This window comes from Arachis hypogaea, chromosome 16 (genome assembly GCF_003086295.3).
Source record: "Arachis hypogaea cultivar Tifrunner chromosome 16, arahy.Tifrunner.gnm2.J5K5, whole genome shotgun sequence".
NCBI lineage: Eukaryota > Viridiplantae > Streptophyta > Magnoliopsida > Fabales > Fabaceae > Arachis > Arachis hypogaea.
Window position 1 is genome coordinate 142,639,619 of NC_092051.1, and position 18,606 is coordinate 142,658,224.

Here is an 18,606-nt window from a genome sequence, read left to right on the forward strand (position 1 = left end):
CAAACTTGTCTTATTTTTTTAATTAAATTAAATTTTTAATTCAAATTAAATAAATTTATTATTATATAGCTCAAATGGCATAATCTTTCCGTACTCATCTAAAAAGTCACGAATTCGAGTTTTTCTATCTTTGGTAAAAAAACATTATTGTTAAAAAATATTTTAGTCTTTTAAATTAATCCTAAAAGAGTATTTTATCTTTTTAATTCTTTTAACTTTTTATATTTTGTTTTTGTGATAATTTTATAATAATTTTTTTGTGATTAATTTTATAATAATTTATTAATAATAAAAAATAAAACAAATATAAATTAAAACAATAAAAAAAAAATTTAATCTAACCAAATTTTAATGCTCATCCTTCTCTCTTTAATTACGGAATGTTAAAATTATAGATACAAACTTTTTCTCTTTCTTTTAGTTAAGAGATATTAAAGGTCTATATGATTTTGGATTACCAAATCACGTGCCTTGAATCTTATTTATTATCTTAGCTTTCCGAAATTGAAGGAAAACGGAGGAATTTACAAACTAAAAAACACAACAAAAAAGAGAGAAAAGAAAAAACAAATCATTCCGAGTTTTGATCTGAAAAAAAAAAAAAGATCAAAATGAGGATTGAGGAAGCAGTTTCAGCTTCGAGCAAGCACCTCGTCTTCGCTTACTATGTTACTGGCCATGGTTTTGGCCACGCCACCAGAGTTGCCGAGGTTTTTCTTCTTATTCATTCCCTCTTTTTTTTTAAATTTATTTTATTTTTCTCAATTCTCTCCTTTGTACTCGTCCATCACTTTTCGGTTCAATGCCGCTATTGTTCGCTCTCCTTTGTATCCTAAAAAATCGAATTGATTTTTGTTTATGCGCTTTTCAATTTTTTTTGAAAAGAAATCATTTTTTTTGTGGAAACGGATTAAATATTTTATTATTTGTAAATTGTGATGAATTAAAAGTGCAAAGTAAAATAGGAGAATTAGCTGATTCATCATACATGTTTTAAGATTAACTAGTTGAAAATTTGGCTAAAAAATTCTCCAATGATGATGATTTCAATTGAAAATATATTGTATCTTGTGATTGTAATGTGAATTTTGGTTTGGAATGGATGAGTAGGTGGTTCGGCAGTTGATCCTAGCGGGACATGATGTGCATGTAGTAACGGGTGCTCCTGCATTTGTTTTCACCTCTGCAGTTGATTCTCCTCGATTGTTCATTCGTAAGGTCAGTCTTTTATTGTTATCATCAATGCCTTCTGAAACCATAACTCCTCTCTTCTTTTTTTTCTCTCTCCTCTTCAACTTTTCTTTTAGTTCAACTTTAAACTTTCTAAGTCTTTTTTTTAAAAGAAAAGAAAAAAAAAAAAAAAGAAAAGATGAAACAAATTGATAATTAAAAAAATAATTACTTTTTGATTTGTATTTTTATGTTTTAGATTTTATAAAAATAATAAAATTCAGAAAAGAAATAAAAAAGAGTACGCACTAGTTAGTGCTCAAACATTGGTGGCTATGGAGTACACATGGATTTAGATTTTTCATTTATTATTATAAGATCAAATTTAAAAGTAAACTAATCAAATTTGAATTATATAAGCTGTTGTAATTTTTATTGGATAAGTTTATTAAATTTTGATAATATAAAATTTTAAATTTTGAATATTAAAAACTAAAAGTAACTAAGTAAACAAGAGGGAAAAAGACAATATTTATAAAATGTTATTTAAGTAAGAATAATACATTATCTAAACATGTTAAAATTAAAAGGATAAATTTAATAATAAAAAAAAGTTATATTTTATACTATTATTTAATGTAGTTCAAATTGGATTAGTTTTGATTGGATTTTATTTGATTTGAATACTCCAATTTTTAAGGCTAAAACAATCCCATCAACTAAATGAATTATTTATATGAAGTTATGAACTGAAAAACATATTTAATCCCTATTGTGAACCCAATGTAAACTCAAAATTTGTGTTATTATCTTTTTCAAGTTTTAAATGACCATATTTCTATTGTTTATCTCTTAATTGGAGTTTAGAAAAAAAAAGGCAATTTTTAAACTAAATATATAGACATGCACATCTTCAAATGGGTAATGCAAGATTTTTAGAAGGATAAAATGCTCAAGTGAACTTTCAAGTGCTACCTGCAAGGGGGCATGTTCATAAACCCAATGAAAAAGTGCATGTTAGCTACAGCTAGAACAAATGTTGAAGCAGTTCTAGAGTATCAGGGTTAGTTAGGCATCTGAAACATTTACTTTTTATTGCTTTGAGAATTTGTATCCTAGTTTTGTCCAAGGGAAATCTCTTAAAAATCAAAGACTGGTTTCAAAGAGAATGCATATTTATGTATTTATATAAAACAGGTGCTTTTGGACTGCGGAGCAGTTCAGGCAGATGCTTTGACAGTTGATCGTCTTGCCTCTTTGGAGAAGGTATAGAAACCACCAAATTATATTACTTATAGTTGTTATATTTTGGCAATACTTTCTGCTTCTGTTTATGTTGCTGATCGCTTGAGTTGTATTTGGATTAGTATTCTGAGACAGCAGTGAAGCCTCGTGCGGAAATCTTGGCACAAGAAACAGAATGGCTGAATTCAATTAAAGCTGACTTAGTGGTATGGGACATACTCTCTCCTTTTTTGATTGGAATCGACAAGTAAATCGCAATGTTTTGATATTAAAATATAAGTCAAGGGGAGCTGTCTTACTCTAAAAGCTAACAACTGACAGCAAAACAGTTAAACAAAACAGCATTACACAATGAATTATGTTTAATGGATCCTTGCATAACTAATCTGAGATATCAGGTATCTGATGTTGTCCCAGTAGCATGTCGTGCAGCAGCAGATGCTGGTATTCGGTCTGTCTGTGTAACCAATTTTAGGTAACTCAGTTGCATCCTTTTTCCTTCATAATGTTATTCACTTTTGTTACCTAAAGTACTGTTTAAGGTGGAGGGACTATGGATTGCAAGAATATATGCTGTTTGCCAATGATGAATGAATATTTAAATCAATGCTGGGGATTGATTTTAGTTGCCAGTTCAATGCCTTGATTGTCTGTAGCTGGATAATCAAAATTCGCAGTTGCTCGTCATGTCTTGTGCTTGTCCTTACCCTCATTCCATATCTTATGATTTCAGTTGGGACTTCATCTATGCAGAATATGTCATGGCTGCTGGAATACATCATCGCTCAATAGTGTGGCAGGTTATAAAAATTTTCTTTAGGAAATTATCTGCTCCCTTTTGCACATTATTTGACAGAAGTATTAGAAGTTTCTGATTGTCTACCTTGTATCCAGTGTTATTTTGTATTTTTTTAAAATGCATTTGTGCTATTCTTATCCAGATTCTTTTGGGTGTTAGGGACATATTTTTGAAAGTAGAATTCTTTTGAACTGTAATTAGTCTACCTTTTCTTTTTCATGCTATATTTTGTACTTGAAACAAGATATATAACTATATCTGCACATCATTGATTCAGATTGCTGAGGACTATTCCCACTGCGAGTTCCTTATCCGACTCCCGGGATATTGCCCAAGTAAGCCAGTTCTTAGATAATTAAATTACAATAGCCTAACATTAAATGAAATCCTCCTAAATTTCGTCTTGGATATAGTTAATGATAAATGTGGCATCTATTTTTGTAGTGCCTGCTTTTCGTGATGTTATTGATGTTCCTCTTGTTGTGAGGAGGTTGCATAAATCTCCAAAAGAGGTACTGCCAAACAAAACTTTGCGGAGCTGTTTCATAGGATGGTTTAACTCCTAATCCATGAACTTTTAATTTTCTTTGTTGAAGGTGAGGGAGGATCTTGGTGTAGCTGATGATGTGAAGTTAGTTATTCTCAACTTTGGTGGACAGGTTATTACTTAAATCTTTATTATTATTATTATTAATAGTAGTCTTTTCTCTTTCTTTCTTTTTTCTATTTTTTAAAAGAAAAACAGAACTTGAAGGCAATTGTTCTAGGCTTCTTTGTTTTTCTTACTCGTTTTTGTACTACGCACTGCGTTGTAAGCGGCTGTAAAAAATCTCCCACAAAAATTTTTGCTTTCTTCCTTCTCCTGAACTCTATAAAGCCAGTTAACAAGACAAGTCTTTAGTGCACACACAATCTTTGCCAAACATACTAAACAATGCATTCAATAAAGCCAGTTAACAAGAACTGTCATTTGGATATTGCATGTTTTCACTCTGTAATTTAGATTTTGATAAAATATGGTAGTCCCTAAGAATTTGAATGTTATGCCTTTGTGTCTATGAGAGTATGTGAGCCAAAAATTCTAAATATTGAAATCTTGTGATATTTGTGGTTCTAAGACTCTAAACAGAATCATGCTCACCATCTGACTTCCGACTTCTGCCTATATGATTTTGTTTTTCTCCAGCCAGGAGGATGGCAGCTAAAGGAGGAATTCTTGCCACCTGGCTGGCTGGGCTTGGTACGTACTCCTTCTCCACCATTCTGTTTTGAGTTGTCACATTATTTTTTATTTTTACTTTTTACATACATGTTATTTGGTGATCCAGGTTTGTGGAGCTTCTGAGAGCACCAACCTTCCTCCAAACTTCAGAAAACTTGATAAAGAAGCATATACTCCTGATATTATTGCAGCATGTGATTGTATGCTTGGTCAGTTTGAGGCTTTAATTTTTTTAAATATTAATTTTGTGAGTTGTTGTTGTTGTTGTTACTATTATTATTGTTATTATTATTTCAGGAAAAATCGGATATGGAACTGCAAGTGAAGCCTTGGCATATAAGTGTCCTTTTGTCTTTGTACGTAGAGATTATTTCAACGAAGAGCCTTTCTTGAGAAATATGCTTGAGGTACTACCTCTCTACTTTCTTTATATTAGTATAAAGTATTTTTCCACCTCTTGAGTGCCTAAGTAATTATCTATTTTTTCTTTGGTAGTTTTATCAATGTGGCGTTGAAATGATTAGGAGGGATTTACTCACTGGTCACTGGAGACCTTATCTTGAACGTGCAGTAAGTTTGAATCCCTGCTATGAAGGAGGCATTAATGGTGCTGAGGTATCATCTTATTCTTGAATTAATTGACTCATTTTGCGTAGGTGCTTTCATAATGCTTTATTTGTTAACTATCATGTAAACTTTAAGAATTTCCCCCCAGTATAGTTTCCGGAATAAACCAGAGTGGCTACTTAATGGAAAATGTTGAAACTAAATGGATGGTAGGAATTTCTAGTTATCGAATATACATGAAATGAATTGTACCTGGTGCGCTTGGATCCATACAGGTATCTGACATAATCAAAATCAAATTTTCTTATGATGATCCATTGCACATGCCTTCTGAGGTCATCATACATGAAATAACTTAACTAAGCAGATCATAAATATAGATTGTTTGCTGGTAAACTATCTGCTGTATATCAGTGTAATGCATGTTTAAATTCTTCTATTGTTGCTCCTTGCTACACCTTCGTTTGCATGTAGTAACGTGTCATGTTTAAAATTTTCAAATGTAGATGGCTGCCCACATCCTACAGGAGACTGCATTTGGGAAAAATTATGCATCAGATAAGGTAAAGGACTATTGATACCTATTAGTTATGGTTTTAGTTCACAAGCTTCTGGTTTCATGAAGATTTGGAGAAAAGACTGAACATGGACTTAATAAATGTGCAGCTTAGTGGGGCAAGAAGATTACGTGATGCTATTATTCTTGGGTATCAACTGCAAAGGGCCACTGGCAGAGACGTCGCAATCCCAGAATGGTATGTAAATGCTGAAAGCCAACTTGGCCGGCGACCATCAGATCGGCCAGCAGATTTTGAAAGTGCTTTGGTTGAATCGTAAGTTTCATTTTACTTCAAGTGCTCGTAATCTTTTTTGTGACTATAAAAAGTCTCTTTGGTTTTATAAAAACGTTCTTGTTTTAAATGCCTCTTTATTTCCTTGTATTCTTTCTTCAGTGTAATAGATGACTTTGAGATTCTGCACGGAAATGTTCAAGGTTTTCCAGATACTGTGGCTTTCTTACATAGCTTAACTGAATTACATGCGAACCCCAAAAGGCGGGAGAGTAGGGCTGCAGCTTCTCTGTTCAACTGGGAGGTCTTGACCATTGCCATTTTTTTATTTGTTTTATTTTTGTGATATTACACTACAGATGTCCTTTTTGTTATTGGTTCTTTCAATTTTTGATGTTGAATCATTATGACAGGAAGAAATATATGTGACAAGAGCTCCTGGAAGGTTAGATGTCATGGGTGGTATTGCTGACTATTCTGGAAGCCTTGTTCTTCAGGTTGTATCTCTATCTCTCCTGTACAAGCATAACATTAGTGATATGTAAAGTTAAGCATCAGCACAAAACATGTCCCGGAACTAAAAGGTCAATACTTTAATTGACAATTACTTGAAAGAATAAAAGTCTCATAGGTGCTTCTTGTTGAGATAGTAATGTTACCGTACAACATATATTTTCATTATTTGTATATTCCAGTGCTACTGATAGAGTTTTGCTTAAAAAATCTTCCAAATAGTTGAGTATTCTTTCTATAATAATGTAAAAGAGTTAATTGTCCTAAAAGTTAAAGCTATTAATTAGGTAGAGCCTTATAAATAGTTACTTCAGAATGTTATTGACCCAACAGGTTATTCCAGAAAATATAGACAAATATTCACTCAAAGGAGCCTGCTGTGTTGCTGTGCAAATTCAATTTGAGATATCATATTGACATTGCTTCTTTTGTAACATTATCTTGTAGATGCCAATCAAAGAAGCCTGCCATGTTGCTCTACAAAGGCTCCATCCAAGTAGACATAAGCTGTGGAAACATGCTGCGGCTCGACAGAATGACAAAGGAGGAGAGGCTACTGCTGTTTTACAAATTGTATGTTGAAAATGTGCAAAGCTTCTAAATAGTTTGTTCAATTAACAATGACTGCTGGTTTATATATTTTAGAATGATATGCTTGACAGTTCTGATCACAAGAATCAAAAGATACAGCAAGCCCAGTTGAAGAATATAGATTTAGCACCCGATGAGGCCTATCAATATAGGCTCTCTGGAGAAATAATGCACAAATCAATGTGATTCCATATTATTGATATGAAATATGCTATTTCTATATAGTCTAACCCGAGAAGTTGAAAACTTGTGAAGCTTAAATTGTAAAATAAGATGGAATATGGGGGGTGTTTCTGAACTCACTCTATTTGGATGTTCTTTTGAACTATTATGAATATGTGTTTCTGAATGATACAAGATTTGACATTATAGGTTGGAAGGAAATATATAAATAGCTTTATCAGTTTTAGTAAATGATTACTTCATGTGCAGGTGTCATATGGCTCAGAGCTTGGCTATCGTAGTCCAACATTTGACATGGATTTGTCTGATTTCATGGAAGATGGCAAGCTAATGTCTTATGAGAGAGCAAGGAAATATTTTGCTCAAGATCCATCCCAAAAGTGGGTAGTAGATATGCATCACTTTATATGCATCTTAGGCATTTAGAACATTCTATTATTATACTAATTGAATGATTAACTTCACAGATGGGCAGCATATGTTGCTGGGGCAATTTTGGTCTTGATGACTGAGATGGGTGTGCGTTTTAACGACAGTATCACCATGATGGTAACTCCTAATTCTCTATTAAGTTATTGAATACTTGGTTTAAACAAAACAAATATGGAATAAGTTATAACTGTTAAGGTTTATCTGCTTCTCTAACAAATGAAGGAAACAAAGTATATTGAGAAACAAAGTACTTAGAGATGTAATTCAGTATATACTGTAAAGGTTTGAAAACTTTCATTTTCTTGTTATGCATAGATTTCATCAGCAGTCCCTGAAGGGAAAGGTGTATCATCTTCTGCATCTGTGGAGGTCGCCAGTATGTCTGCAATTGCAGCTGCTCATGGTAATAAGCTCTTTTCCAATGTTCTGTTTACAGGGACTAAACTTCAAGCTCTCCTTTCTTATCACACAAGATTCATTGTTTCTTCTCATGAAAGAAAGCTACACCCAATTTTTCTGCAAACAAGATCATTTGAATTCTTTTTCTTATATATTTTGTTGGGAAAGAGTTAATTTTTCTGTGATCTTTAATGGTCATGTTTAGTGAAAGCGAAACGGATCCTTATTTTGTGCAAGAAAATATTGATTCCATTATTTTCTATATTTGCAAATCAGGATTAAATATCGACCCAAGAGACCTCGCTATACTTTGCCAAAAGGTTGAACTTCATCCTATATTCCAATCAAAATTCTCTATGATATTTATTTATCTCTTGCATGCATTTCAATTAATCAAACTTCATTCTCTTACAATATTCGTTAGGTGGAAAATCACATTGTAGGAGCACCATGTGGCGTCATGGATCAGATGACTTCGGCATGTGGTGAAGCCAACAAACTTCTAGCTATGATTTGCCAGGTATGCATCAGTACAAGCTACAGGGAACAGTGTTTCTTATTCTTTAGACTTGATATCATTGGTGCTGCTTGTTATTGATGCAGCCTGCAGAGATTGTTGGCCTTGTAGAGATTCCCAACCATATCCGTGTCTGGGGAATTGATTCTGGAATAAGACACAGGTATATGGACTAACAATATTTGGGTTTTTCCATTTATGTTTGACCCTTTCTATAATCTTTCACATATACTGTCTTTGAAATGCTGATCTTTTACCACCCTTGGAAAATATCAACCTATTCCATATTCCCCGTTATTCTATCTTCATGGTGTTTGAAACATCCTAATTCCTAATTGTCATCTATTTCAGTATTGGAGGTGCAGACTATGGTTCTGTCAGAATTGGCACCTTTATGGGTCTGAAGATGATTAAGTCTAAAGCTTCTGATGAATTGTCTGATATGCAAACTAATGGGCTGAACAATGATGAAGTGGAACAAGATGATTTAGAACTACTTAAACAAGAAGCTTCCTTAGACTACTTATGTAATTTGCCTCCTCACAGGTAAATTCCATGTTTATTTGAAAGGAAATCATGAGTAGTAATGGCTTTGAAGGAGTAAGAAAATAATTAGATCATAATCTATCAATTCACTTCCCATATTGCTGGTGTAAGTAGTAGTACCACACTATACATTCGCGCAAATATAGAATTCCTTCTTTATACGGATTTCATTTACAGATTTGAGGCTCTTTATGCTAAGCAAATTCCAAACTCCATTATTGGTCAATCATTTTTGGACACCTACAAAAATCACAATGATCCTGTCACTACTATTGATGACAAGCGAACTTATGGAGTGAGATTTCCCACAATGCATCCCATCTATGAAAACTTCAGAGTTAAGGTAAGTCTTGCAACCTTTTGCTGTAATAACCTGCTAATTATGTAATCAGGCGAGCATAATAGTTTTTATTTTCCACTTGGAATTGCTAAATGCATCAGTCATTTGTTCCCTATCTTGCATAATAGTTTCTTAATCAATTCCTTGGTGTGCAGACCTTCAAATCACTTCTAACGTCAACAGCTTCAACTGATCAACTTACTGCCTTAGGAGAACTGCTATATCAGGTACAAGCATGATTTCAGTTGGCCAACTTAGTTCCTTAATATTTTGTATTGAAGAAAACTAAAATATAAAGAAGGAAAACAGTTTGGCTTCTAACTAATTATGATTTGCAGTGTCACTATAGCTACAGTGCTTGCGGACTTGGCTCCGACGCAACAGATAGGCTTGTACACTTGGTGCAGGAGGTGCAGCATAGTGCAGCCTCTAAAGCAGAAGACACAACATTATGTGGAGCAAAGATCACTGGTGGAGGTTCTGGTGGAACTGTTTGTGTAATTGGTAGAAACTGCCTCAAGAGCGGTGAACAAATTATTGAGGTATCTTAGTTTCAAATTTTATTATGAATAGTATTCCATTGTAAATCACTTTTCAGAATTTTCTTAAACCTTGAACAAATTTTGATTTCAGATCCAGCAGAGGTACAAGAAGCAAACTGGTTATTTGCCTTTTATTTTCGAGGGTTCATCGCCTGGTTCAGGAAAGTTCGGGTACCTGAAAATACGCCACCGAACTGGTTCCAGATCCGATGTCAGGATGGGTTACACCAGTGACGAAGGGAGTCCGATATGATCGGGTCTTGCATTATTCAAGCACCTTGGAAATCATTGCTTTTAAGATGTTGTACACTTTCACCAATTATTAACATTCTCATTAGTAATTTTATATTTATGGTCAGAAGCAAAGTTCCTGGCCGGTTTATAATATTAAAGTGGTGAAGTTGGATTATGTAATTACAGCATTACACCATTGGTGTAATATTATGAAACTCACTTGGATATACCATTTGCGCACCTTTGATAAAGTTTCTTATCCTACTATTAGCTGTTGTCAAATTAATTTTCTTCTACAGTCACAACTGGCAAAAAATGTGGTAGCAGTTACATGAATTCTTATTCTTATTACTAAATCTATTGCTAGGTACACGTCTGCATGACTGTTAACGCCCAATTTGTGAGAACTTTTGTTTTCTTCTTGTTCCAAACGCTCTATACTGAACAATAGCTTAGTCCATCCAAACGAGGTGTAGCTGATAATGGTCTAGCTCGTCGGAAAAAGATCATAGAATAGATTGGTAAAATGAAAAAATAAATTTAATCCAACTAGAAGGAAATACTCCAAATTTTCCTACCAATCCGAAGTGAGTTCCACTAGTTGCGACTAATATTATTAGAGTTGTTAGTAGTTGGAGAGTTAAGATAGTAATGGCTAGTAGTTAATAGATGGATATTTATGAGGTTAATAGGTAATATCTCTATAAATAAGTTGACTATCGTATTATATAACAACAATTTCAATACGACAACAACTTTACATATAATATTATCTTTTTATTCTACTCTTTTTCCAGAAATTTAACAGATACCTTAAATTAAATTCTTGAATTTGTTATATCTCTTTGAACTAATATAGTTTTGTAATCAATTCACAGTTGAACAGAAGGCAACGCATAGCGAATAGCTTACATAAGTTAATACTTAATAGGAGAGTTTGGTTTTGAAATGTGTTTAATTTGTCCGGTTCATATGAGAATGAGTTTTTTTCGTTATAACACAATAAGCCATTGGAATCCTTGATTCGGGTTAAATTATGAGCAGTAAAAAAGAATTATTGATGGCATTATGAGCAACGATATTTTATTTTATTTAGAAACTCGCTTTAGTTATCTTCTTCTCTTGGCGGAGTTAAATGGCAAAATCTATTGTTAATTAATTATATATTATTAAATATTTGTTTAAAAGATTTATTTTTATGCACCAATATGCACCAATATGCACCAATAATGTAAAAAAAATTATACAAATATTTAATCAAAATTACATGTTTAGATGGTTTTTCAAATGCACAAAAATACGGAGAGATTTAGTAAAATATAGATACAAAACTAAAAGATAAATTATTATTATTATTATATGAAATGGGATATTAATACTACGATGGCGTTTGAGCAATAAGCCGAAAAGGGAAACCACTGCCTCTACGTTTCCACTCTTCCTTCGCACCATGACCGACACCAACAACGCCAAAAACGACGACGTTGATGACGACGCCGTCATTCGCCGCACGCGTTCCCAAGCCGCACCAGATTGGACGGTTACCGAATCTCTAATCCTCGTCAATGAAATCGCCGCCGTCGAAGCTGACTGCTCCACCGCGCTATCGTCCTACCAGCAGTGGAACATCATCGCCGGGAACTGCGCCGCTCTCGACGTTGGCCGGAACATGGGCCAGTGCCGCCGGAAGTGGGACTCTTTGCTCTCCGATTACCAGAGAATTAGGGCGTGGGAGGAGGAGGAATCCAAGAAGAAGAAGAAGAAGAACAATGCGCGCGGTGCGTGTTCTTATTGGGCGTTGAAAGGGGAAAGGGTTCGGACGCTTCGGTTGCCGGAGGATTTTGACAGAGAGTTGTATAGGGCGGTTGATGGAGTCGTCAGGGCTAGAGAAGAACGAGGGGAGGTTCTGGTTGAAAGTGATAACGAAGAAGCTCGAAATGAAGTTCTCGATGTTACTGTGGAAATCGGTACGGTACGCTTTGTTAATTTTTTTTTTCTTCTTCTATGATTATTTTAATTTTTTTGCTTTGACGAAGTTTGTTTATTTTCTGGAAACCATAATTATGCTGGAAACCAAGAGTTATCACTCAGTTCATCGTCTAAAGATTAATAAATATAGGTCACATTTAATCAATTGGGTTGGTCGAGTGGTTAGCTCACTAGTTCATTTAAATGCAGATGTTTGAATACTACTTCGAGCATGTAGCAATTTACGGGCCCACTGACAAACTTTTAAATGGAATTGATTAGTCTTTGCCTGCCTAGCCGGGAGATACGTGAGAAATCAAAAAATAAATATAGGTCACATCTAATAACTATTGCAAAAATCCTCAAAATAAATATAGGTCACATCTAATATATATTGCAAAAATCCTCGTTACCTAGGAGTCTTTAGGTATAGAAAACTAGAAATAGCATTACTCTTCAAAATTGGTGAACCTATATATATATTTATAGGTGTCACTGCTATGTGGAATATGTTTGAACTGAGAAGGAAGGAGATAGCAATTTGCTACTATTTTGTAGAACAACAGCTCCTGTCCCCTTCTGTAACATGTTTGTCTCCACATTTTCTTAAAGAAAACCAATTTCTATTAGAACATTGCCAAGCATCTTATAGGTGCTTGTCTCTGCAGTTCTTAGAAGTTTTCTGGTGATTTGAACTTTTATTAATGAATTTGACAATTAGGGTCCAAACGGAAACGGCAACGAAGTAAATCTGAGAGACACCCGGAAGATAAACATAAGAAATGCATCCCAGTTGAGTCTTCAGGAGACCAATCTAGAGAACATGATCAAAGAGGTTGCCATGTACAAATGTCCAACAAAAACCATGAAGAAGAGCTAGAGAAACATGATTCAGATGATGAATATTTGAAAGATTTCCTAGAAGATAAGTCCAAGTCGAAATCTAAAGCAGAAAAGACTCCAAAGGATAAATTAGAAATCTCAGTGAAGACCCCTGCCGAAGTAGAGCTTCAAGAAAATGATGATACAGAGATGCCGAAGCCAACCTGTTTAGAAAAGGTAGCTAGTAGCAGCAGAGAAGAGAATGAGGAAACAATGGCCCTGAAATTGGTAACAAGTAGTAGCAGAGAAGAAAATGAGGAAACAGTGGCCCTGAAATTGCAGGAATTGGCAGTGAAGATTCAAGCAATTTGTAATGAATCGGCAGACTGTCAGGCAGCTGGCTCACAGAATGTTGAGGACTACCTTACTGAATTTACAAGATGCCAAGGGGACAAGCTCATAGAAAATCTGGCAACTTTTGCAGATATCGTTAAAAAACTATGTGGTCTTCTCCAGGAGTGTAAATAAGCAGTTCAATTCAGTTGATGTAATTGCTTTTGTTTTATCCTTCTTGGTTAATGTTATCATTTATCAAGAGTAGAATTGTCATTTCATGCCAAAGATTTATTTGCTTTGCTATAATCTGTAGCCCCTAGTATTCGTGTTAGTGAGATGCCGAGCAGTGAGGTATCCCATCTTTAGGATTAGGGTATATTTTTGGAAGATGGATAAAAATGAGAAAATTTTGTTGATGAAAAATCCTTCCTTTTTATCCCTCTATGAAATAGACGGGCAGATTAAATAATGGTCAAGCACTCAAGTCAGAAAGATGTAGATGCACTATATGCCGACTCCACTGGGGATCGAACCCAGAATCTCTGGTTCCGTAGACCAGCGCCTTATCCGTTGGGCCATGGAGTCTTGAGTAATATTTATTGATAACTAATATTTATTGTTTAAATAACTAAGCCACAAAAACTTTTCCCACTAACATTTAAACGGTTAGTTGGTGGTGAAAGTTCAGATGCAATTAACTTCATTTGAAACTGATAATTGAGAAATAATTTAGTCAAATTTATCAAATTATTTAATAATTTTTAATTACTAGTTTTATATAAAATTAAAATCCACTTGAAGAGTAAAAGTTTGTTAAACTTGGTTTGAATTTAATAGTATTTTGAAGGTATGAATTTAAAAATAGTTCATACAATATTATTTTTTAAGTTGGATTAGTCCACCTTCACTGTGATCATTATTTCGAGACTCCTGTCGTCGCTATCAATAACACCAGCAGAATGGAAAAATGAAATTAGTTGAATTTGGTCCAAATAAAAAATATATGAGGTAAATTCAGGTTATAAAATTGCCTATTCTTTCTACTATTTACCACTTTTTCAATGTCTTCAACATTTCCAAAATCACAAAATTTGGAAAAGTCTATGAAAAATAAAGTTGCCTCACAAAAAAAAATTCTGTGAAAATACTTACATGAAAAATTTTGGGTGATAATTTTATTGCACAACAGATTCTCAGACACTTCTGACACTTGTCCTTACTGCCTAATCCAAGAAGAAACCATCTGCCATGGTCTCTTAGCATTGATTAATGAAAGTGTGTGGAACGATCACCGAGAGTCCTTCTCCCATTGGTGGCAGAAAGCTTGCATGGGCGGAGCTGAAAATCCTGATAAACGCCGACTAAACACATTTCTGGTAGTGCTTTGTTGGAATTGTTGGAAGGCAAAGAACCGGTACGTCTTTGACAAGAAAATGAGTTATGCAGATCAATTGGCTCAAGACTCCCACAAACTTACAAACAAGATTCTGAAAGCAAGTCTTGCTTGAATTTTTGGTTTACCGTGTTTGAGTTATTCGCATTACTCTTTCTCTTTATTTTCTTTTGTTTTGGCACCTGTGTTAGTATCATTTTGGAGGTTCCCACTTCTTTTATTGTTTCTAATTTGGATCTTCTGATCTTTTTTTAGCTCTAATAAATAACATATATCTTTGGAGAAAAAATATATAGATAATTTATATTTATAAGTACACAATTTTATTCTAATTTATATTTGATTTAGCATATAAATACAATAATAATAACAAAACAAAACCAGGGCACACATATATATTTATAGACATTCCTTGCTGGGTACATATGATAAACATTCTCTCTGGACTTGACTAAATTAATAATGTTAAGCTTAAGACAACACAACCACCTTACTCAGAATCCAAAGTACCAGAGACAACTCAAAGGCAAAAAGAGTATGGAGCAATCCTCTGTCAAGTGTAAACCCATACAGCGTTATTCCCCCTTTGTTGTGCTGCAAGTATGTCACTGCAATGAAAAATAATGGGACTAACATAAGCATCATAGACCAAGAGGTTTCAATCTCTTTTTGAATGACATTCATATTTTTTGGACCAAACATGACTTTTGTCTTTATCGTGTTCAGCTTCCGCATGTATTGCCAGCTAAACATTATTTCTTATGTAGGATTTTCAAACTTGCATATCTTGTATGTCAAGAACTAAAATTATTTTCATAGAGATGGACTTATTGTATAAATTGCATGCCTGTAATGTGCACATTATGAAAACATGCACAAATAATCCAGCATAATCACTCAGTTAAAAATTAGCTAAACAACAAAGTACTGTCATGTTAACTAAATTAAAGATCATAAAATATCTCACCTAAGGCTTCCCTGATTTGGAATGTAGACAGTTGTTGTGGGATTACTGATATGCGTATGTCTGAGGAATCAGAATCACTATTATCACTGGCTAGTCCATCAGGTATTTGGGCCTTGCAGTGTTGGGATTCAGCAGAGGCAATGGTTACTAACAAGTGCCATCTCGTGGCTATGGCCACTATCCCTTGAGCTCTGTGTGTTATTCTTGCAGCACCCACCAGGCACAGCATGAACCCACTCAACTGCACTGCTGAACATATCTACATATATATATAAAGATAGAAATTGAAATTCAACTCCATCTTTCATGAATAGATAAATAATAGAATGGTTATTACCAGAAGATCTCCAGAATTGAAGAAGGTCTTGTCAGATTTAGAAGCAAGAACGAGCAAGAGAGCACCCAACTGGCTAACAGTGATGGTGACCAAGCAGCCAATGATGAAGAACCTGTATCTATGGCTTGTGAGCCACAACTGCTTCCTGATCCTCACATGTTCCCCGAATATGAGACTGGCGTCGGAGCCGCATCCTTCAAAGAGCTTGTGAACCCCTTCAAACCTCAGCCTCTGGAGCTCGCAGGTCAGTCTAAAGAGCACACACAGCACCAAGAACACCAGTGTTCTATAAAGCCATGACACCAGAACCAAGACAAAGGCGGTGGAGTTGAGGGGGAACGTTGGATTGAGGTGTGGAGCAGAGATCTTAACGGCGGAGAAGAAGATGATCTTGTGGGCCAACTCAAGGAAGAAGGACGGAAGCATTATGTAAGCCAAGTATCTGAAGGACTTGTCCAGTTCTACTTTGTATCCTCTTCGTACGTAGCTGCTGTCGTCTCTCAACATGTCCAGGAACAGAAGCTGCCTTAGCCCATACCTGTTTCCATGCATCCACAAGTTTCATTAGTAATGTTTAAAATTATGGATAAAGTATATTGTTAGAATACCAGACTAAAAAAATTGAGTTGATGGCTAAGTAAAGAAGGAAGGATGAATAATTTGTTTAGATTTAATCATTGGTTTTACATACATACCTTCGGAAGAAACAAGAGAGGGTGAAGAAGGCAATGATGGCGAGTGTGGATTCCGGCACCTGAACAAGCTTGTTGAATGAGATTGGATCATCTTCAGGGGAAGACGCAGGGACTCTGACAAAAATGGAGGTTAGAAGAGGCACAACCACGGCGAGGAAGATGAAGACCACATAAGAGATAAGTTTTCCAAAGCATGAAGAGTGGTCAAGTGCACACCACTTTAGGCTAATCCGAAAATTTCGAAGCTCGTCATGCATCATGGATTTTGATCTTTCATATGATGGCTGCAGCAGCAGGGGAATGTTATTGTTATGGTTGGGCTCTTCTTCATCGTCGGCGAAGGACACACGCCTTCGGGAGGAATTAATGTCAATGGTGGGTTCTTCATTGGTAGGATTCATAGTTGAAGGAGAGTGTTGTTAGAAGCAAGAAAATTGAAAATCTTGTGTTAATGATGAGTTGTAAGTAGTGGAGAGAAAATCTAGAGAAACAAAGTTAGGAAGCTTGCTTTGTCTCGTGAGTCTTCTCCTTGCCCTGTACTAGAGGTTTCTATGTGCAGCCAAGAATAATCAATCAACTGCTTTTTCAAATAACTAAGATCGTTATGTATTGTGTTCCCCCTCTCTTATGCTGTCGAAACTTTTCGCACTTATTTATTGGAACCCCGCTAGGGGACAATTGAAGAATCCTCACAATGTATATAATAAGTTATTTATTTAGGAATAAATAATGAAAACTATTCTCGGTTATTTCACGTCAAATTTCAAAGTTTAAATCCATCGATTTCAAATTTTAAAATTTTAAAAAATTTAGTTAGTTATTCTAAAAAAAATAACCATCTTAAACTTTAATTTATCAAAATATTTCACTCCAGTATCCTCTTCTTTCTCAACTGGTTGTCACTCTACCTTTATCAATAGGGAAAGTATGGAGAGCCAATAAAATATTTGTATAATGCGTACAATGGAGGTTTAGGGAGTATTATAGATATAACAATTAGTGTTATAAAAAGAACCAACTCTTCTTCAAAATTAAAGTATAACCACAATCAATACTAATGTTGTCTGATAATACCAAATATTTAAATCAATACAAATAACATAATATTATGCATTAATCTAAAGTCTTATGCATTCTAAACATAAAACATTAACTTATAGTCTTATAATGACTAATAACACAAAATATTAAGGTTTACAATACTTAAATTCCACATAAAAATAGTCATGATCCATCACTAATAACACAAAATATTAATTGTGTACGATGACCGGGTTACTGGGTCGACTTCAGGTGACCCAAGCTATAACCCGAATCCGACCTAAAATAATGACCGGGTCTATTTTTGAGACCCTTACCCGACCCTAAACCCGATAAAATCACATCAAATTAATCCCTAAAGTGTTCGAAACTAAATCAGGCCTTCGAAGCGGATCGAGTCATGTGTGCCCCTAACTGTTTTGAATCTTTATTTGGATTATATTTTAAATTGAAAATAAATAATAATTAATTAATTAATTTAATTATCATTTGATTTTAATTACAAAAATATTCTCATTGTACATACACTAATTAGATTGATTTCCATACTTTTTCTTATATCACTCACAAAATAGTTAAGTTATCTTCGACACCAAGTCTAACTATTTTAATTTCTTCCACCATAGTTATTAACTTTAAGCGCATCTTATTTTTGGCTTCTACCGTTATAAATCTTTTCTACTTTAACTACTACTGATGAACTATTTTTTTTTACTATTGTTAAGCTTTTTTTTTTGGTAAAAACTCATCAAGTGCAGTCAACTTCACGTAAATTTGATAGTTAAGAGTCATTAAATGATTTGATTAATTTAACTAAATTTTCTGAAAGGTATTTACAAATTTGATTAATTAATATTATTGATATTATTATTAATATTATTATTAATATTAATAAACGGTTACTAACCGTTTAGTACTATTTGGTTGAAGAGACACAACCTTTTAAGGATTGTATA

At 34.3% G+C, this 18,606-nt stretch overlaps 3 protein-coding genes and 1 non-coding gene across 5 annotated transcripts; 2 read left to right on the forward strand and 2 right to left on the reverse strand.

Moving 5' to 3' along the window:
• Nucleotides 1–334: 334 nt before the first annotated feature.
• On the forward strand, nucleotides 335–10,342 carry LOC112755458 (L-arabinokinase). 2 transcript variants are annotated; one of them, XM_025803558.3, is made up of 29 exons: nucleotides 335–710; nucleotides 1,111–1,218; nucleotides 2,368–2,436; nucleotides 2,538–2,621; nucleotides 2,814–2,890; nucleotides 3,149–3,215; nucleotides 3,492–3,549; nucleotides 3,659–3,726; nucleotides 3,811–3,873; nucleotides 4,401–4,454; nucleotides 4,543–4,645; nucleotides 4,734–4,843; nucleotides 4,932–5,051; nucleotides 5,510–5,566; nucleotides 5,670–5,836; nucleotides 5,957–6,098; nucleotides 6,208–6,291; nucleotides 6,755–6,880; nucleotides 7,331–7,461; nucleotides 7,549–7,630; nucleotides 7,829–7,916; nucleotides 8,189–8,232; nucleotides 8,337–8,432; nucleotides 8,516–8,592; nucleotides 8,781–8,975; nucleotides 9,153–9,318; nucleotides 9,471–9,542; nucleotides 9,654–9,857; nucleotides 9,949–10,342. In XM_025803558.3, exons 1-29 carry the CDS (start codon nucleotides 612–614, stop codon nucleotides 10,108–10,110), a joined length of 2,973 nt encoding a protein of 990 aa, XP_025659343.1. In that variant the 5' UTR covers nucleotides 335–611; the 3' UTR covers nucleotides 10,111–10,342. The 2 variants fall into 2 exon arrangements, with proteins under 2 accessions (XP_025659343.1, XP_025659344.1); XM_025803559.3 differs by lacking the exons at nucleotides 335–710; nucleotides 1,111–1,218 and adding an exon at nucleotides 1,919–2,233.
• A 1,034-nt stretch (nucleotides 10,343–11,376) lies between these two features.
• LOC112755459 (uncharacterized) lies at nucleotides 11,377–13,640 on the forward strand. The gene is made up of 2 exons (XM_025803560.2): nucleotides 11,377–12,058; nucleotides 12,781–13,640. Exons 1-2 carry the CDS (start codon nucleotides 11,542–11,544, stop codon nucleotides 13,407–13,409), a joined length of 1,146 nt encoding a protein of 381 aa, XP_025659345.1. The 5' UTR covers nucleotides 11,377–11,541; the 3' UTR covers nucleotides 13,410–13,640.
• Nucleotides 13,641–13,729: 89 nt separating this feature from the next.
• TRNAR-ACG (transfer RNA arginine (anticodon ACG)) lies at nucleotides 13,730–13,802 on the reverse strand. Its single transcript has one exon. It is a non-coding gene; the product is annotated as a tRNA-Arg (tRNA).
• A 1,108-nt stretch (nucleotides 13,803–14,910) lies between these two features.
• On the reverse strand, nucleotides 14,911–17,236 carry LOC112755461 (uncharacterized). Its single transcript, XM_025803561.3, has 4 exons — nucleotides 16,610–17,236; nucleotides 15,915–16,452; nucleotides 15,578–15,836; nucleotides 14,911–15,218 (listed from the first exon to the last, which is right to left on the reverse strand). The coding sequence occupies exons 1-4, from the start codon at nucleotides 17,008–17,010 to the stop codon at nucleotides 15,082–15,084; spliced, it is 1,335 nt and encodes a 444-aa protein (XP_025659346.1). The 5' UTR covers nucleotides 17,011–17,236; the 3' UTR covers nucleotides 14,911–15,081.
• Nucleotides 17,237–18,606: the final 1,370 nt, after the last annotated feature.